Source organism: Colossoma macropomum, unplaced genomic scaffold (genome assembly GCF_904425465.1).
Source record: "Colossoma macropomum unplaced genomic scaffold, Colossoma_macropomum, whole genome shotgun sequence".
NCBI classification, from domain to species: Eukaryota; Metazoa; Chordata; class Actinopteri; order Characiformes; family Serrasalmidae; genus Colossoma; species Colossoma macropomum.
In genome coordinates, this window is record NW_023494792.1 from 6,558,442 (window position 1) to 6,577,501 (window position 19,060).

The 19,060-nt window shown below is 38.1% G+C and overlaps 1 protein-coding gene across 3 annotated transcripts; it reads left to right on the forward strand.

Moving 5' to 3' along the window:
* Positions 1-2,248: 2,248 nt before the first annotated feature.
* Positions 2,249-16,296, forward strand: hrh2a (histamine receptor H2a). Of its 3 annotated transcripts, XM_036575718.1 has the most exons (4): positions 2,260-2,323; positions 13,465-15,088; positions 15,756-15,874; positions 15,992-16,296. In XM_036575718.1, the coding sequence occupies exons 2-3, from the start codon at positions 13,965-13,967 to the stop codon at positions 15,760-15,762; spliced, it is 1,131 nt and encodes a 376-aa protein (XP_036431611.1). In that variant the 5' UTR covers positions 2,260-2,323; positions 13,465-13,964; the 3' UTR covers positions 15,763-15,874; positions 15,992-16,296. The 3 variants fall into 3 exon arrangements, with proteins under 3 accessions (XP_036431610.1, XP_036431611.1, XP_036431609.1); XM_036575717.1 differs by lacking the exons at positions 15,756-15,874; positions 15,992-16,296 and having other exon boundaries at positions 2,249-2,323; positions 13,462-15,119; XM_036575716.1 differs by lacking the exons at positions 15,756-15,874; positions 15,992-16,296 and having other exon boundaries at positions 13,465-15,119.
* The last annotated feature ends 2,764 nt before the right edge of the window (positions 16,297-19,060 follow it).

Consider the following 19,060-nt stretch of genomic DNA (forward strand, 5'->3'; position numbering starts at 1 on the left):
TGCAGTGCGAGTCAGTCTGACGCAGTGGTCTAGAACAATCCACCCACACAAGCCCTACATAACATGTAACAACTACCATCTCAGGAAATAACCTGCATACTTCCCAAAGCTTTTACAGACAGGCTAAGGTTAGTATTACATATTCACTGAAAAATGTAATGCTAACTTAGTGTTACTTGATTCAAAGGTATACATCATTTCAGCATGAATACATAATATTACGTCCACATTATTTTAGTTTTTCCCCTGTTGTTTATTTACTTTTGCCCAGTAACAGTGTTGATGAAATGTACTTTCTTCATGTTGAAGTGATCATATAAATGTGTTATGTCGTTCACTTTTTTCAGACGCACACATGTTCCCTGCTAGTGCAGTCAAAGTGACCCCATAGCGTGAGCATGTGTTTGACAGTGATAAACATCAGCGATATCAGCAGAACATTAGGCATAAGCTGCAAGGAGAAAGATGGGAGGAGTTCACATATGGCTGCCCACCAGAACTAAAAACTAGCACACTAAGATTAGACACTGATACTAAAAAAGGAAGTATGTGTCTGTGTGAACTGCAAGGCTGATGTGGAAAAAAAGACACACATATGAAGAATCATGCAGTGTTATGGCTTCTGTGGTGTACTAGACCACAGTTTAAATGCTCTTACTGACTGAAACCTTCAGGAAATTCCCTGGTGTCAACAGCTGTATTTTCAAAATATAAACTGAAAAGAGAAAGATTAATACTATTTCTTACAGTGCTGAGAACCAGAATGTCAGATCAGCTGTAAATTGACAGAAAATAAAGTTATTAGCAGTTATTACACTACTAGTAGAATAAGACAACATAATTATCAGTTGTCTTTATAATCATAGATGTGTCTGGAGATGCTTATATTACAAATCAGTCATCTTTCAACAGCATCAGTGATATTTTTCTGAGGCCGTCTAAACAAAGAACAAAAAATTGTGAGTCAGCTCCGCGTTGAGAGAATAACAGCGTTGATGGGGCAAAAGAGAAAATCTGTGTTTTTGTTCCAAATGGATCCACTCTCAGTCTTCATCCCATTACAGTGCTTTTATCTACAGAATGAGGGAAAAAAAGAGACAAAGACAGACAAGGAGAGAGAGCAAAAGAAGAAAAACAAAAACATAGGGTCATAACTTGAAAAAGAGAGCCATCGTAACTAACTCCATACAAAATTACAGAGAAAGAGAGAGAGAGAGAGAGAGAGAGAGAGAGAGAGACACCAAAACAATCCTAATTATTATGAAACACTTGACTGGAAATACAAATTAGAAAATTATCTACTTTAACTGAAAAACACAAAACAAAGGCAAATCCTAATAGAATACAGAATGAGTGACCACATTCTGGCCACTGAGTTTGAAAAAATTGAAAATCATTTTGTTCTTTCATGTTCAGAATACTATACCTTCAGAGATGCCTTTCTGCCAAAATTTACAGGACAAAAACCTGATCTTCTCTAAACTGACAGATACTTAAAGATATGTTTGGGAGAAAATGTAAACAACAGAATTAGCAGAACAACATGTTCATAAGAACCACAGAATCAGAAAAAAACATGATAGCATATTTACAGTTATCTAATTGTTTTTTTTCTGATCTGACATTTCCTCATGTTTACCTTTGTGTCTGCCCCATTTTATTCTTTGTTGCACGCCCATATTCTTCTTTTTTCTTTTCCTCTTCTTGTTAATTAGTTATTTCACAAACATTATTATAAGTTAATGTCAAACTTTATAGTTTTCTTTTAATTACTTCTCCTTATGAACTTCTTGTATTCATTTACATATTTATAATAACTCAAAAGAACATGCACAAAACATGGCAACACAGGTCTTCTATCCTGTCATGCCGATAAAGCATATTTGACTTCATTTGAGAGAGAGCAAGCAAAAAAGAGAGGGAGGAGAGTGACAGTTAGCCACTGTGGTTCTCTTTCCTAGACCGTTTCTCTCTCTTTCACTCATCCACTCACTCACTTTCTGTCTTTCTCTCTCCTTCTTTCTCTCACTCCCTGTCTCTCTGCCTCTCCTTCTCTTTTTTGCATGCTCTTACTCACTATCTGTCTCTCTCCCTCTCTTCCTATCTCACTCACTCTTTTTGTGTTTCTCAGTGTCTCTCTCTCTCTCTCTCTGTCTCCCATGTAAATACACTGACATGCGCGCCTACTTGAAAGCATACCAGTTAGCCATGTGATTGGCTGAGAGAAGGAGTGTGTGAGTGAGCAAGGGAGAGAGAGAGGGAGAGAGAGAGGAAGAAAGAGAGTGAGAGAACGAATGTGTCAAAGAAATGGAGGTCACCTAGGGTAAGTCTGTGGCACTGCTGAACTACTGCTATTCTGATCTAAAAACCATTTTTAGTGTGATCGGTGTATCATATAAACCAATGCAGAATTGTTACGGGACAGAAATTGGCAAAGAACTATATTTCTAAAGCTAATCCAGCTGTTTACAGATGAAGAATCAAAACCTGGAACACACTGTGGAAACATTTAGGAAATATTCTCTGACTACATTTCTTGCTTGAGTGTTAATGGACAGCAATGGCTATGTGTTCATGTGAGTTGTGTTTTCTCATGCATTGTAGATTTATCATGTGTTTTGCTGTCGTACTAAATGCTCAACTGGTGGTAAAGAAGTAAATGAAACCTAACGAGAGACTGAGATAAAAATAAGAGCGGTGCAGGATGTTGCAAACACCTTCCTCTTGAACTTTTTTCCCCGTTGGTGCTAGCACGCGGGTGTGTGCAATCTTGGAAAAGTGCTGGAAAATAGAGGTCATTATTCTGTATGCATTTGCGAGTGTGTGTGTGTCTGTGTGCGTTTGTGCATGTGTGCACATGTGTATGCTTAAGCAACTTTGGAAAATATGTTAATGCGCATTCAAGTAGAGAAAGTGTACAAAGTCCACTGGCTCGTAATTAAGAGTGCATGTGTGAGTGAGGACGCAAGAGAAAGAGACCGAGCTAGTGAGAAACACAAAAAGGAGAAAGATTCTTTGAAGCATGTATGTATGTTTATGTGTTATATCCCCTCTCTCTTTCACACCTCATTATCATTCTGCAGTGACACATGTACACACACAGACCACCACGCTATTACGGAAGATGCAGTTACCTAGCAACATAACACCCTTGTGGCCAGACTGGACAGACTAACTGCAAAGATGCTGAAAAACCCGACTGACAGTAAAACAGATTTCACACCTGGAATCTGATTGTCTGATTGCCACAACAAAACTGTCAGCACCAGATCCTTCCCACAATACCTAGGTCTGATTTTCATCTGACAGCTCAAACAGAGAAAGCAAAGATTGCGAAAAAAAAAAAAGCCTAAGTATCTACAGACCAATCAATTTTTGGAGGAAAAACAGAGGAAAGTAAGTTCTGTGTGGTTACTGTACGTCATCACTGATAATAAATCATTCTAACAAACTGGTTCAAAGTCAGAGTTTGAAACATCTTTTGGACTTTTGACTGACTTTGAATGATCCTATGCTTTTTGTTTATTTTTATACTTGCGAACACAGCTTTGGACAGTTGTACACACAAGAAGAAGTTGACTTAATTGCAGAAAATGAGTTTCAGTAGCGACAATTTTTAAAGTTACATATTTTCAGATTCTGGGACACATTTACTTCTAAACAGTGGGATCTAACTGCTCACCATGTGGCCATGAGGGACAGGGAGGCGGTCTCACTTCCTGCTCTGGGTGCAGGAGTGTGACTAACATAAGGCTCCACCTATAGATTAAAACTCTTAGTGTTTCGGTAGTTATTGCAGTTCACTTTAAAAGATTTTAAAAAGATCTCTAAAAAAACATGGGACAGACACCTCTCAATACAAAGTACTTTATGCATGCTGATTTTTATATGTTCAGCTTATTTCTATCTCAGTCATTGCTTTGGGTTTAAATATATCACAACATAATCCTCATAAATAGCTGTGGTCTGAATACTTAATTTTTTTTTTAATAGATTTATTTTTTTACTGTGGGACTACAATCTGAGCTAATAGGATAGAATGGTCTATATGTGTGTATGGTAGACATGTAGCAATATTCAGTAACAAGTTACACCATAATTTTCAACACACAATATTGTTAATATTACTATGACAATTTGAAATACCATCTCTCCAGTTTTTTAGATATGCAGAGTAGCTCTGGTTTCACAATGCTGTCACCTTGTGATTCCATGATGAATGAAGGCTGCTGTTTTACTATCGTACATGTATTCTTATTTTTTTTTATTTTTTAACACAATGTATTGATAACATCATAAAAACTGTGATAGGCTTAGGTTTTTATCGTGACATTATTATTATTATTATTATTATTATTATTTTTTTTTATCTGCACATCCTTAGTGAATGGCAAGTTCAACTTTATATGGATAATTCTACCAAATTAGCTCAAACTGAAATACCAAGATAGAAAATACACGTAGTTACAATTATGTATTCAACCTTAGATATGAAGTGAAATATATACAAAATCATAATTTACTGAGTGTGTTTATTGGGAGAAGGCTGTCCAAAACTCCCTAATCCCTAAATTTCTGACTAAAAGCAGTGTTCAGTAATTTGTTTTAATGTTTTAATAACTTGTTTAATTTGCTGTCATTTAAAGCAAAAATATATTAGTCCAGGTCAGTTAAAAGGCAAATTATTTTTCTTTTGAACTCTTTTTGAGCGAATGCCATGAAATGATCGATATCTGAAGCAGTCAAATGAAAGGCAAGCTCTACAAACAGCAGCAGAGACACACTTTGTTTTGCAAATAACCCTTAGAGCTCTTCCAGTAACTGCAATAATGCGCTTGCTAGGTAACTCTGTGAAACACTGTATTAGAGCCCATATCATTGACATTTTTCATGGCTTTTTTGATACTCTTGATATGTTATATTTGATATTCATTCACACAATCCATACAGCCTGTATATGGAAACCAAGCTGCAAAAACAGCCCATTTTGAATTCAACAAGGTTGGCACGAAGGCACCAGACTAACATACCATTGTCATACTGACAGTAAAAATTGAGTACTGGATATGTTAAATCTGTTTTGAAAGGTTTTCAAGAGAATGTTGTGTATGGTAACTTCACACTTAATATCTGTAAAATATAGTCAAAAGCTCATGAATGTGCTAGTCATTCACACCAGCCGTAAACACAACAGTGTTTAATGCAGAATCTTTGAATTCATTTTAAAATAACCTATGTTTATCCATTAATGGTAATTTTTTTGTTTGTACCCCTATGGGACATACAATGTTTGAGCCAAGCTGCGTGGGTACTTATATCTAGCTTAAACAAGAACAACTAGAGCATGTGACAGATAACATTCAATAACATATTTTTACTTTGTATGTTGCAGTTTCACAGTTGGAGTATTTCACAATATGGCAACACATAATTTTCTGAGAAATAAATGTAACAGTTATGTTAATGAAAACATTAATATTTGAGCAATTCATTTTTTTTTTTACTTAAGAATGGATGACACTGTTTTTGGACGCTCCTGAAAAAAGTTAGTCTGGAGCTCTGTTTACAGGCCTGAAAACATTTACATATGCCACCTATTCAGCCTACAGCAGCCTAGCTTTCCCACTGACACTGATGTGAAAAGAAGTGCTGTTACTGCAGACAGTCTGTAGCGGTTACTGTACTCCAAACATGCAAAGGGAGTGGTCGGTGCTGGTGAGGATTTCGGTGTGGGCAGTATGTTCTACACATTTCAGCCCACATGAAATTAGTTGTGACTAATTTCATTTGTGCAGGGGTCACTCAATATTCAGAATTAAAGGCACAGCAACATATGCAGCATGTTTAATTCTAAGGGGAACAAAGAGGCTTAAAAGACTTAAAAATGTCTTGAAAATACTTGAAAATGGCTATGTAAAAAATTAACTACAAATGTTTTTGTTAGATAAAACCACAGCAATAAGAGGACCTTAGGAGGGAAAATATACAAGAAAATGTAGGATGTGGGCCCTTTAAATGTTCCAGGGATATAGTTAAAATTACAAATGAGCTGATCACAAACCAATCACATTTATTTGAACAGAGTCAATGACAGTGCTTGTCATAATATCCTGTTGCCCCTATAAACATTTTGTCTTCACTTATGGATCTTCTTTTATGACATTCATAAAAATCCATCGACAGTACAAGCAAAACAGCTGGGCTTTGACTAACTATACACCATACTTTTCTACATCCTACTTGTTTCCTCTCAAAGCTGCATCTTTTATTTTTAGCTGGAGCTCTCTGATGAATCAGTCAGGTCAGCCTTACTTCAACAGACAGGCCAGATCACATCAGACTGTTTACACAGACTGACGGCTTGTCATTATTTTCCAAAATGCAAATAATTGTGCAAATATGGACTGAAATAAATTCCACGTGTTAAGACTTTAAGGAAAAGAAGAGAGAGACATCAGATGCTCTGGAAAAATCAGATTTGACCAGCCTTCCATACAGATAGCAAGTTCAAATTAGGTTTGTTTTACAAGCCTATTTTTTCACTTAATCACATTTGTGCACTCAGACAAACTGCTTGCTTGTGAGCTTTTGAAATGCATACTAATGTGAACATAACTCAAAGGCATATAATTGGATTCCATGTGTTTAGCTTTCTGTTTAGCTCAGACAGGTATCAGAGATGTGAAATAAATATCCTTCAGGTTTGCCTGACTGTAAAAAGGGTTTCTTTCTTAAAGGCAATGGCTATACAGAGAACCAGGAGAACTCAATGCTTAAATGATTATTCACTTCATAAAGTGCTTATTTTTATCAATGCCCTTTCAATCATGCTATATAATTAGCAGTTACATGTTTTCTTTCTTTCTTATATTATTATTGCTATTAATGTTTATAACCTCCATGATACAGAACCTGTTGTTTACGTGTAGTTCACATGTAGATTTCACATAGATTTCATGTTCCATTTTGCTAGAGGTCATTGAATCTTTCTTTGTACTATCTAGAACCCTTTTTGCAAAGAGTGTGGCCAAAGATGCAAAGATACAAACCACATTCTTCACCAAAATCTGTTACACTGATGAAATGTTTACTCTCCCTTTGTAATTCCATCGAGTGCTTTCTCAAGGCCAGTGCAGATGGGTGATTAATTTCTCACATGAATTCATGTCACATACCTCTAAACCCCAAGTGGATGAGATGCTGGAGCAATCTTCCAGCATGTGCATCAGAGATGAGGACATACCTGTGGTAATAAGCCAGGGGCCAAAGATTATTAGGGCATGTGGAGTGTGAGAAAGAAAGAGAAAATGAGACAGATAATGAACTTTTTATTCTCACATAAACCTTAAAGTCATTTATTACAGTCATGCCGATAGCACATACATTTATAACCAAACACAAAGAAACCGTGACCTTCAGTGAGTCAGTCAGTTTCTTTCAAAGCTCATTTGTTACAGGAGCGCAGAACATGCAACAGTCTCCTCCTCATGGTCTCCTAACCTCCTGAGAACTTGTGGTCCCTGGAGCTGTTTGGGTTTAGAATAACCTCTCGGCTCCAACCTAAACAAAAGCTTTGAGCATTACTCGGAAGGAAATGGTCCTCTGCAGCGCTGAGTAGCACAGAGGACGAACATCTGCTATTGACTGCAGGATCCAGTTTCAATTTGCTGGCTCAATTCACTGAGCGGATACTGATACTGTCCGAGAGATGCAGCTGGTGCAGGTTCTGTAAATAGTTATAGCCTTGTTTGAGATACAGAAGTTTTACCTGGGAAGGTCCCGGAATTTGAGCGATTAACTATGAGATCTGTGGTTTTAATCTAGTACAATGCAATATTCAAACTTTTTAACACTGAAATTGAAAGATTATTCAAATGTTTTTACAATGTGACAGTAATAACGGCAGAATGAATTGCTTCTGTTCCCATCCTAATAGCAATCCTGTTTGAATCGACCTCACTGTAATGTTATACTAAAACCTGCTAACAGACATGGCCGTGTGCTGTGAGCATCACATCTGACGTGTAAGGTCTGGCTCGTTTTAGCTATGACACCACATGAATTGACAGTCAATGTAAAATTAATCCAGTTCCAAGAGTCTAAGATCACATAACAATTACTGTAGGTCACATTTTTCTGGCTTAGTCACATAACTAGGATATTATGAGACCAGTGCCAAAAAAATAAAAATGAATGGCCTTCAAAATGAATATTATATTGAACAAATAAACAAGACAATGTAATTTACTTGTTTACTCACTATTGCTCTTTTTCAACCAATTTGATACCCTAAAGTAGACTAATGGTTGCAGTACTATTTAGTTATTGCCCTACCTATCCTGGCTATAATAATGTCACTGTGCTGGCCTATTCAAATAAAAAGCAGTGATTATTTTCTGCTTTAACCTGTTCAGCCTAATTTGTGGAGATGTGTGAAGAATGAAGCACAGTCACTCAAAATAACCTCCAAAAACACTAAAAAAACAATGCCAGGTGTGACAGAGCACTGTGTACACACACAATGTGCAAGTGTGTGTGTGTGTGTGTGTGTGTGTGTGTGTGTGCATGTGTGGTCGCTGAAGGTGAAAGAACATCCAAATGTGCACCATTTAATCAAGGCTTTTAGATGGTAGACTCCATATTTCAGATCCATCTCTCTTTCTTGTTTAAAGGAATATTCTGCAAAAAAACGAATTCACACAATTTCCTCTTCAATCCAAACTTCACTCCAAACGATCAGCCAAGACATGTTTGATGTGTAAAGTTGGCTTTTTAAGCTTTGCACTGGATCAACGAGACTAAAATAGCTAATAAGTAAGAAAGCTAAGAACTCACTGACTGGCACTGTGCAAACTGCTTGCCTAAATCATCACACGCTTGCCAGTGGTGCAACTAGATTAAACTAAATTATTTTTAATCTATTTATCTATCTATCCAATGATTAGCACATATTTACTTTTTGAACTAGCAGTACCACACTGTATCCTTAATAATATCCAGACTGGTAAAAAAAATAGTACCTCAGTAACTTTAGCTATATTACCACAGAAAACAAAACAAAGTGCAAAGTATGTGACATAAAAATAAATGGAAAAACACAACAAACCTCAACAGACATCTGAGTGCCCACCACCCAGAAATGTAAAAAAAGCTAAACTAATGTTACCTTAAGATTTATCAAGGTAGGCTGTACACACAACATAACATAACATTAACAATGTTAAATTTGATTTTAGTTTGGGGTATGTGCAGCTTACTATTTCTAGCTTAGGTGTTTAGGTTATATTTACATTTACATTCACATTTACAGCATTTGGCAGACGATCTTATCCAGAGCGACTTACAATTTAATCATTTTACACAGGTAGGCAAAGGTAGTGTTAGGAGTCTTGCCCAAGGACTCTTGATGGTATAGTGTAGGGTGCTCCTAAAACTTGAACTGATGACAATGAACCTACAAAAATGAGCGCAACATTAAACTTTGACAACAGCAAGCGACAATGAGTCAAACACTGTTAGCTGATCAGCTAATGTTGTTTTTGTTTTTTTTGTTTTTTTTTGTTTGTAAATAATAAACCAGCTCAATTTTTTATACCTCTGTCAATGTTAACTAGATGCATGGCTGGCTATGTATGGTGGCCAAAGCAAAGCCCATTATCCTGAAAACAAAAGCCCACTGCTCCGAAAGTACCCGCTACCTTGAAGAAGCTGAAGGCAGCTTCTTATTCGTCAGCTTCTTTATATTAGCCAGTTCCACTTTAAATGGTGCAGCAGTTAAATTCTGGCGCCCCAGCATATTGGCCAGCTTCTTGTTCAAATTCTTCTGTTCCACCTTAAATGGTGCAGTAATTACATTCTTTAGTTCAAATTTGCAAGAAGCTGGAGAATAGGAAGCTAACTTCAGCCTCGTCCGCCTCGATAATCCACCTGCACACAGACCACAAAGTATGAATGTGAGCACTCGAACTCTGAAATTACTTAAAACGCCCATCCCTACTAGTGGCCGTGATAAATTAGTTAAGGTTAGCTAACCTTAACCAAAGCTCAATGCTTACTTGTTCAGGGGTATCTGTCTTCCTTGTGGGCTTTAAGTTCATATTTTAAGCACATATTTTTAGTACTCGCCAATACCGGGTCCGACACCTACTTAGAATTAAGTAGTTACTAGTGTAAATGAGTGCAATATACCTTAACAGTTAATTCATCTAGCTGACTTTAAATGATGTGAATTAGCAAGCTATGCTACATTAGTAACCTTGAATTGAGCAGCACTGCAGTGGAGAAGAGTGGGTTTCGTTGCTCATCAGAAAAGCACTTCCATACAGCTCCAAGTAAAGCATGTTTCTTAGTTTTGATGCTCCATGTCGGTTTCTTTGAGCAAATTTCTGTAGCACAGTGACAGAGTCGGTAACACTTCTCTGTGTGAGCAGAGCCTCCTTCACTGAGTTTGGTCATTAGCGCAGCAGTGTACACTCAGCTTACATCACAGCTGGTATTGAAATGTTGGTATCGGTTGGTGCGAGTACATGAGCACAGTATCAGACCGATTCCCGATACTGGTATTGGTATTGATGCATCCCTAGCCAAAACACAAACGTTCCGCTCCAGAACTGAAAATGTCAAAGAACATACTGGCTGTAGTACTGTTGTCTGAGAAGTCAGTATTTCAACTTAGCATGTTGCCCTAATTTCAGATTAAGGAAAAAGAAGACCATGATAATATATCATGGACATTTTATGATTTACTACAGTAAATATATTACATACTTTCCTCTAAGTGTAAGTTAACATTAATTTGAGCAACAAGGATTGGCACTGTCAATAGTACACAGGAGAAATTTGCCTTTATGGACTCCTGCCAAAAAGCCTTTCTAGCGAAATCTAACCCCTGTCTTCTTTGCCTAACCCTAACCGCTTATGGCAGAAAGTCCTGCAGGCCAACTTCTCCTGTTTGCCAGTTAATACAAGCAGCTAGCCAGCAGATTCGGATTTTACAGCGGATGAATCCGCGGATGTGCTTTTAACATGGGCATCCAATGCAAATTTTTTGAACGGCTTTCTTAGAAGCTTCAAATATTCGCTGATGAATACTGCCAAAGCTCCAGAGCCCAAAAACATTATTCAGGACAGCCCTAGTATGTACATAATACATAGTACATAGTATCTGTTCATTAGACAAACATCATATCAGTGAAATTATCAGTATATTAAGGTTAAATAAATGCAAAATGTATTTGAAGAAAAAGCTGGCCTTACTCCTTCCATAATTTTGGATGTTAATGTGTTATTAAATGTAACAGAACTTTCAAGCCTATGTTTAAAAAAGCTAGTAAAAAATAATCTCTCTAAAGTAGCAAAACCCCTAAAAATGCATGACTAAAATTTGTATTTTAAAAATTTTATTAACTAAATCTAAACTAACATGTTTTTGTTGACAAAATAACAACAGTAAAATGACTAAAATGTGACTAAATGTAATTTACATTTTAGTCAAAAGACCAAGACTAAAACAAAACAAAACAAGATGCCAAAATTACCACTGCAGTGTATTTTGCTTGTTTACTTACTATTGCTGTTTCAAACAAGTAAACTCTCTCAAGGCATGCCAGTCTACCCACTAGTACTCCAACATTTATCTAAATGTTTATGTTTGACTCTTTATTTAAGATTTTAAAATGATAAAGAATGAATGCATCATGTTTGCAGGTTCTGAAAAATCAGTTTGAAAACAGTACTCTGAGAAGCATTATGAAAAAGAAGTTGTCTAAATCCCAGCAAACACACAACATTGTCACGTTGTCAAAAGGTGGTGTTCTCTACGTTGTCTGAATAAGGTCATCACAACGTTGTCACAACCTTATTGTTAAGTAATGTTGCCAAACGGTGTTACAACCACCTGTTGGCAATTTAGCAAAATTCCACGGAGTTCCATTCCCAACATAATGGACCTTATGAGGATTCCAGGAGGTTGTGAAAAAAAATTTGACAACATTGCCACTACACTGTCACAATGTTGTCAATAACGCTGTCACAATTTTCTGAGGAATTAATTTCAATGTTGTGACAACGTTGTGGGCACCACAACAATAGGCTCTCACAATGTTATCACAACATAACTGTGTTTGCAGGAATAGTGCTGATGGAAGCTAACTGGCGAGATATATTGGTAAGAATCTGGATCTTTCTGTCAGTTATAGGTGTACACCTGAGCCAGTATGTATACAAGGGGCCCAATAAAGATTTCAGGGGACCTGTTCGCCATAGGCACCCCCCCCCCGATCAGTTACGCTACTGCCGCATACTGAGTCAAGCTGTAATCACAAATAGACTCGTTGAGAGGCGCACATGTAGTTGCAGGTGTCCTAAGCCTGAATGTTGAATGCTTTTATATAAATATATATACAGATAGCAGTATACAGCATCAGAAACAACATAACCAATCTATTCCATTGCTCCTTCACTCCAAATTATTCCTTTAAAATCTCTCCCACACACACTGAAGGAAGCAGCTGTCAGGTTCTCTCTCTCTCTCCCCTCAGCTCGATGCACAGGCTGTGGGAAAGGGTCCATATAGGGGAGAGGAGGGGCTGCCCAGATATGGAAAGGGTTTACTGTGTACACACCACAGCCAAAAGACTTTGTAACACAGCCTGTGTGTGTTTTAAATGCATGCGTCCATGTGTGTGCATGAGAGAGAGAGAGACAGAGAGAGAGAGGGGGGTCTATATATATTCCCATTTCACAAAGAATATTAATGACTGTCCAAGAATGTGGAAGGGAGTCAAGAGTGTGTGTGTGTCAGAGAGAGCGAGAGCGAGAGAGAGAGAGAGAGAGAGAGTAACAAAGAATGAAAGAAAGAAAGAAAGAAAGAAAGAAAGAAAGAGAGAGATTGCATGTGTTCTTTGAACAGCGAACAAAGTGAAAATAATGTGCGGATATGAGACATTATCTTTGCCTACGCTTTGATCCTGATGTCCTCTCTGTGATTTAGCCTGGGCAAAGGGGTTACATGAGCACTGCTTTGTTCTCTCTGTCACACACTCAGTTTCTTGCTTTCACTCTCTCTCCCTCTATCTCAGTTTGTAGTGGGTGTCTGAGCATAGTTGAGTGATTAGGCAGGAATTATCAGTCTTTAACACTCTAGTCTTGTGGCCAAACTTCCATTAAATCATAGACAGTAAAAGCAAACAAACGACACTGACGCAACCACTCAGCCACACTATCACACAACGCCCCTCTTTCACTCTCTTTCTTGCTCCCTCACAAACACGCGATTTATCATGTTATCAGTGTTACAGTATTTCCATGCTTAGCCTTTGCCTTTTATCAAAGGTAAATTAATTTCTACCAGTACACATATGAGGAAGTAGGATGTAGTTATTGTTCTCAGAAACTTCATCACCCAGGTAACTAAACAGAGTATAGTTCTCTATGCTAAAATCAGTTCCTTTCTCTTATCAGCAGGAGTGAGCAGAAAGGCACAATGCACTGACCCTGCAGTCACCAGAAGATGGCGCCAAAGTCTGACCTGATAAAATGGAATCTGCTGAGGGCATGTGGATTCAGAGAAGATGGAAGAACACAGAGGACATTGGTTCACATTTGAGAAGAATTACAAATTTTCATCATTTGCATCATTTTAATACTCTAACACTCTGTGTGAAAAATTAGAAATGTCAAAATACTCACCAATACAGCAAATAGCCGTTGCTAATGTTGCAGCAGCCGAGCATCATTCATTAAAACTAAAATTACTTTTTCCTCTGCTCGCGCTCACACACCCAAACGATCATTTGAAGAACACCAACTGGTCTCCAGACACAATTTTCAGAATATACAATGTGAACGAGGCTACATGGTACATGTGTAGCAAACCAGCTGTTGTGCAATATGTTTAAGACATTCACCTAACACATTAAAACCAGCTCACTGACTCTCCTCTCACACACACTCAGAGTGTGAGAATGTTTTCTCAAATAGCATTAGGTGTGACTCTATCTCTCCTCATCTTGCTAACGGTGTGTGGGAACGTGCTGGTGTGTCTGGCCGTCTTCGCCACTCGGCGCCTGCGTAGTGTCACTAACTGTTTCATCGTATCTCTGGCCGTTACTGATCTCCTGTTGGGCATTCTCGTTCTGCCTTTTTCCACCCTCCTGGAGGTCACTGGAGACTGGCCGCTGGGAGCTCACTTCTGCAACATCTACATCTCACTGGATGTCATGCTGAGCACCGCCTCCATCCTTAACCTGCTGGCCATTAGCGTGGATCGCTACTTTGCGGTAACGGCGCCCCTGCGCTACCCGACCCTGTTGCTGCCATGGCGCGTAGGGGCCTCCTTGGCGGCGATTTGGCTCATATCAGTGGGTGTGTCTTTTGTGCCCATTCACCTGGGATGGAACACAGTGGACCACACAGTGCAGAATCATGGCGAGAATGACTCAGCCCAAGAGTGTCGCTTTGAACTGAATCCCACCTATGTGGTAGTGGATGCTTTTGCCACTTTTTACCTCCCCCTGGTGGCCATGTGCTGGATGTACCACAGGGTGTTCCGCATTGCACGTGCACAGGCCAAACGCATTGTCTCCACGCGGCGCGGGCCCAATGCTGCCTTCAATTCTTCATCATTACCAGGAGTGACGGCATTAGCACTGCGCGAGCACAAAGCTACAGTGACATTAGCAGTGGTGCTGGGTGCCTTTGTTATTTGCTGGTTTCCGTATTTTACATTTTTCACCATTATGGGGATACAAAAAGTGAACAATCTCCCAAGGACAGCTTACTCAGTGGTGTTGTGGCTAGGCTACGCTAACTCTGTTCTGAACCCCCTTCTCTATGCAGCCCTCAACAGAGACTTCAGGTCAGCTTATGGCAGGCTGCTGTGTGGAGGGAGGGAGATTAAAACACCCACGGGAACGCCCTCTGCAGCTGTGGAGGTGGGGCTGATGGATGGACACATCCCTGCATGCAGCAGGGTGGAGCTTATGTCTGGGGGCTGTATAATGCTGCAGGACATGAACACAGGGAGGAGGGATGGTAGCAATGGGACAGCTGTTACCATGGTTACTGTCCTGTCCAATGGCCATAAAAGGTACTGGAGGCACAAAACTATAGACCTCTAAGGTTGTGCAACACGCCCAAATAGGGAACTAAACCAATGCTACCACACAAAAATGTTCCAAAGCTGATGTTTTGTCCTATCTACACTTTGTCTCTAGGTCCGCTACATTACAAGGTTGTTAACCAGTCGTAATAAGAATATTGCTACACACATGCAGCAAGCAAGCTACTAAGTTTCCTGTAGGTAAAATTGTGTTAGACTAGGTCTTGTCCAATGCTAATGGTTAAATTACACAATAGCAACAACTCCTCAGAGTGTGCAAGTATTTTGAGAATGTAATAAACATTAAACTGGAAAAAAATGTAAGTGAAATTATCTTATAACTAATCTACTCCATGCATGTAATGTTTCTCATTAAAAGACTGTTGTAAGATTATTATATGGTTATTATATTTATTTATTTATTGACATTTAATTTCATCTCATTCCACTGGCAAATCATTGTTTCAAGCATCATTTCTTGAGAAATATTACATATATTGACTAGATTTAATATGTTTCACTTTACTATCACTTTTTTCAATAAAGTTTCACAGTACACTACGTAAACACTAAATTTAGTAGTAAAATTGATTTTACATTTATCATAGAATCTTTATAACTCCAACCTCCTTCTCTTTCTCTCACACTCTGTTAGTTCATAATGTCTTGAAAAAGGCTGGATGCTACATCTGTCTCCTTGGAAACAGCCCCTGACTTGAGCTCGATCCCATGTCCTAACAGTGATCCCCCAGCAGGAATGGGTAATAAAGACAGGTAACTAAAATTAAATGAATGTGTAATGTCTGAATAAACAAATTAAAGAGTAAAACAATTAGTTCTGCTGTGGAAAGGGTAATTTGAGATTGATTCTTTTTCCTTTGTCTGTTGTAGGGGCTTTCCAAAATCGCCACAATATAAGGAGATGTTTTGTCAACTGAGCCAATGACCACCTAAAATCACAAATCAGCATCAAGTGGGAAGAATGATAAAGAGTACTAGGTCCTACCAGATCAAGTGGAGAAAGACAACTGTATGAAAAATGAAGGCTACTTGAAAAAAAAAACATCTAAAAATTACATTTGGACTGGCTTTTGCAGGCTAGACTGACCAAGAAATTAGCACCATTAATTATAAAAGTGCTGGAATGCTGTTTGTGCTCATTACTGCCCTCTATTGGTCACTAGATGTGCCACAACCAAAATGTGAATATGTAGACTCAAGAGTACAGGCATGTACTACAAAAATGGAATCATGTTACACTGGATGGCTTATTCTTGTGAACTCTTAAATGGATAATGTCTAAATCATTTTAGTGCAGAACATATTTAAACACAAAGTATTCTGACACTGTAGGAATTAGGGATGTCCGAACCAGTGGATTGGAATTGGGCCGATGCAGACATACTTTAGTGGACCACATATCGGTCACATTAAATCCGATCCACTTATGAGCCTTTGTTTCTTTCTTTTGCTTTTTATGTATTACGGCCACAGTATACTAGTTTTTAACTATGCATATGTGTGCGCAAGATGGATGTCCCACATATATGCTTCATTCATTTAAAGTATAGGTTTTGCACATCCTCAAGATGCAATACCAACATAAATGGAGAAAGCCACGTGATGCTATGCCACAGTGTGATGTGCTGTCAACAGCACACCGAACAAACTATGACAACAGTCACTTCTGCTATATGCTTTTGCAGTGAAACATAATATGGTCTTCTCACCTGTCAGCTGTTGCCATGCTAATAATTGATTTTCCTGTGCTAAAACAGAAGTAATCAAGAAGGCATTCTTGTGCTGGCCTCGTAGTGGACATAGTTTTTATTTCTCCAGACAAACAAAAGGTATGCAGACTAGTATGAGAACAATGAGAAAGTAGCTGCTATGGATGCACACATATGTTTAAAATCAAGTGTTTGACGGTCCTAAGAGCAATTTGAATTCATAGCACATCCAGAACACTATAAATTGGTTATTTCACCTGAGCAGTCCAGTTCAGAGTGATTTCCATTATGCATATATCAAAAATGAAGTGAATTTACTGCAGCATTTTAAAGTAAATGGAAAACCCAAAATATTAATTCTGACTGTCACATTAGCACTTAGAATGTGGAAACTTTAGCATAGCATTAATTGGCAGCGTAGAATATTGTCCCTGTCCAATGAAAACAAGTTTCTCCAAAATATTAACTTTAAAGGAGAAGGCAAAAACACTCTCCCTTTCAGCACGAATAAATTTTATTCCAAGTGATTTTAGAGCATTTCTATCCATTCATCATTCATTCAGACAATATAAAGGACAGCTGGTCTGTTGAAAGAAAAAGAAAAATCGCCAAAAATGGAGATACATGGTTTTCTTTGGACAGCAACGATATATTACCTAAATTGTGTGGCTGTATTCTCTATGAAAACACAAAGATCGGCTCAGATTGCTACTGGTCGATACTGAAAAGTACTCCATTTAAATCTGCAGGCAAAAAACTGGATCAGGACATCCCTAGTAGGAATAAATGTGTATTTGCTTGAATTTATGGTGTTTGATGTTGACTATAAGAAGACTAACATTTTGGTACAATGCAGAAACACACAGTCAAGTAAGAAAGAAAGAAAATTGCATGGATCATCTGTGAAACTGGTTAAGCTGTATTCCCAATCCATTTTTTTCGTGGCTCTTTGACATCACCAACCCAGTCCACTTTTTCTTGTTAACTTCTTTCTTTCTTTCTTTTTTTGATGACCCACAGCACATTAAAATCATTCATCACTGCCTCTTTACCATCAAATTATCAAAAACTAGCACACTTACACACACACACACATACACACACACATTCTTCAATAACACAGACGTTTCATGGTCTCTACAAAACCTATCCATCATCAACATTTGTCATCAAAACATCAAGAAATAAATGTGGTGAATGTGAAAGCACACACCGTCGCACACACACACCAGTGTTCACATGAACATGCACACACATACACTAAAGCTCCACAATCCTGCCCTCAGGAGATAAAAAAGTAAAAGAGGAAGAGGATGAAGAGGAAGATAATAAAGGGGCAGTAGATACAGAGTGTGTGGGTAGGGGAAAAAGAACATAAGAAAGAGTGAATATGGGAATCATGAGAACGACTGAGAAGCACAGGTGGTTTCTGCAGGAATCAGTATCTGTAATCAGTTACTGGGAGTAAACTTGAATGCAGAGATGAGTGTGTGTAGACAGGAGCGGAATAAAAATGTGTAGACGCAGACTTTCCACCGTTCTTGTATGTTGCTACACCAACACAACAAAAATCATAATCTGATTTGTTACAATAAAGTGGGCTCTATACATACAGCTAAAAATATGAAATAGCTGAAACTGTTTGTTAATGTCATTGTTTCAATTTTCAGTTTGCTAAAGCATTGAACATCGTAAAGATATAATTTGAGACTTTAGAATGGCACAGCTGATGTTTGCCTGATCCATTCAGACTGCTTTCTTGCCAGTTTATTTTCAGAGGAAGAACAGTCTGCCCTTGTTGTGGGTTTATTTATTTTTTATTGCACCTCACACAATGTAAGCAGAATTAAATTGAGTACATTATTTGATCCAATCTGTTGAATGTACTGTTCGATGCCTCCTGCGTATCAAATCAAGAGCCTCATCTTGAATGATACAGTATGATACGCTGTACTGTTATACCCCTACTAGAAGCTGTCATAGAATAGAGTAGTATATTCATAATTTTTAACTGAAAAAAGAAGGGAATATTATACATGCTCTTATTCTGTGCAATGTACATATTACTTTATCAGTCTTTTTATATTATGTATTTTATTATGATGTGTAATTTACTGTCTTAAAAATATCTTTCAAGTAATGCACTCGTAGGGCTCTAACAACGCAGCATATCATACTGTATCATGTGAGACGAGGCTCTTGATACACAAGGGCATCAAATGCATTCAAC

What these genes read in the sequence shown, in the direction of transcription:
- hrh2a (XM_036575717.1), top strand. Translation starts at nt 13,965, where the DNA reads ATGTTTTCTCAAATAGCATTAGGTGTGACTCTATCTCTCCTCATCTTG.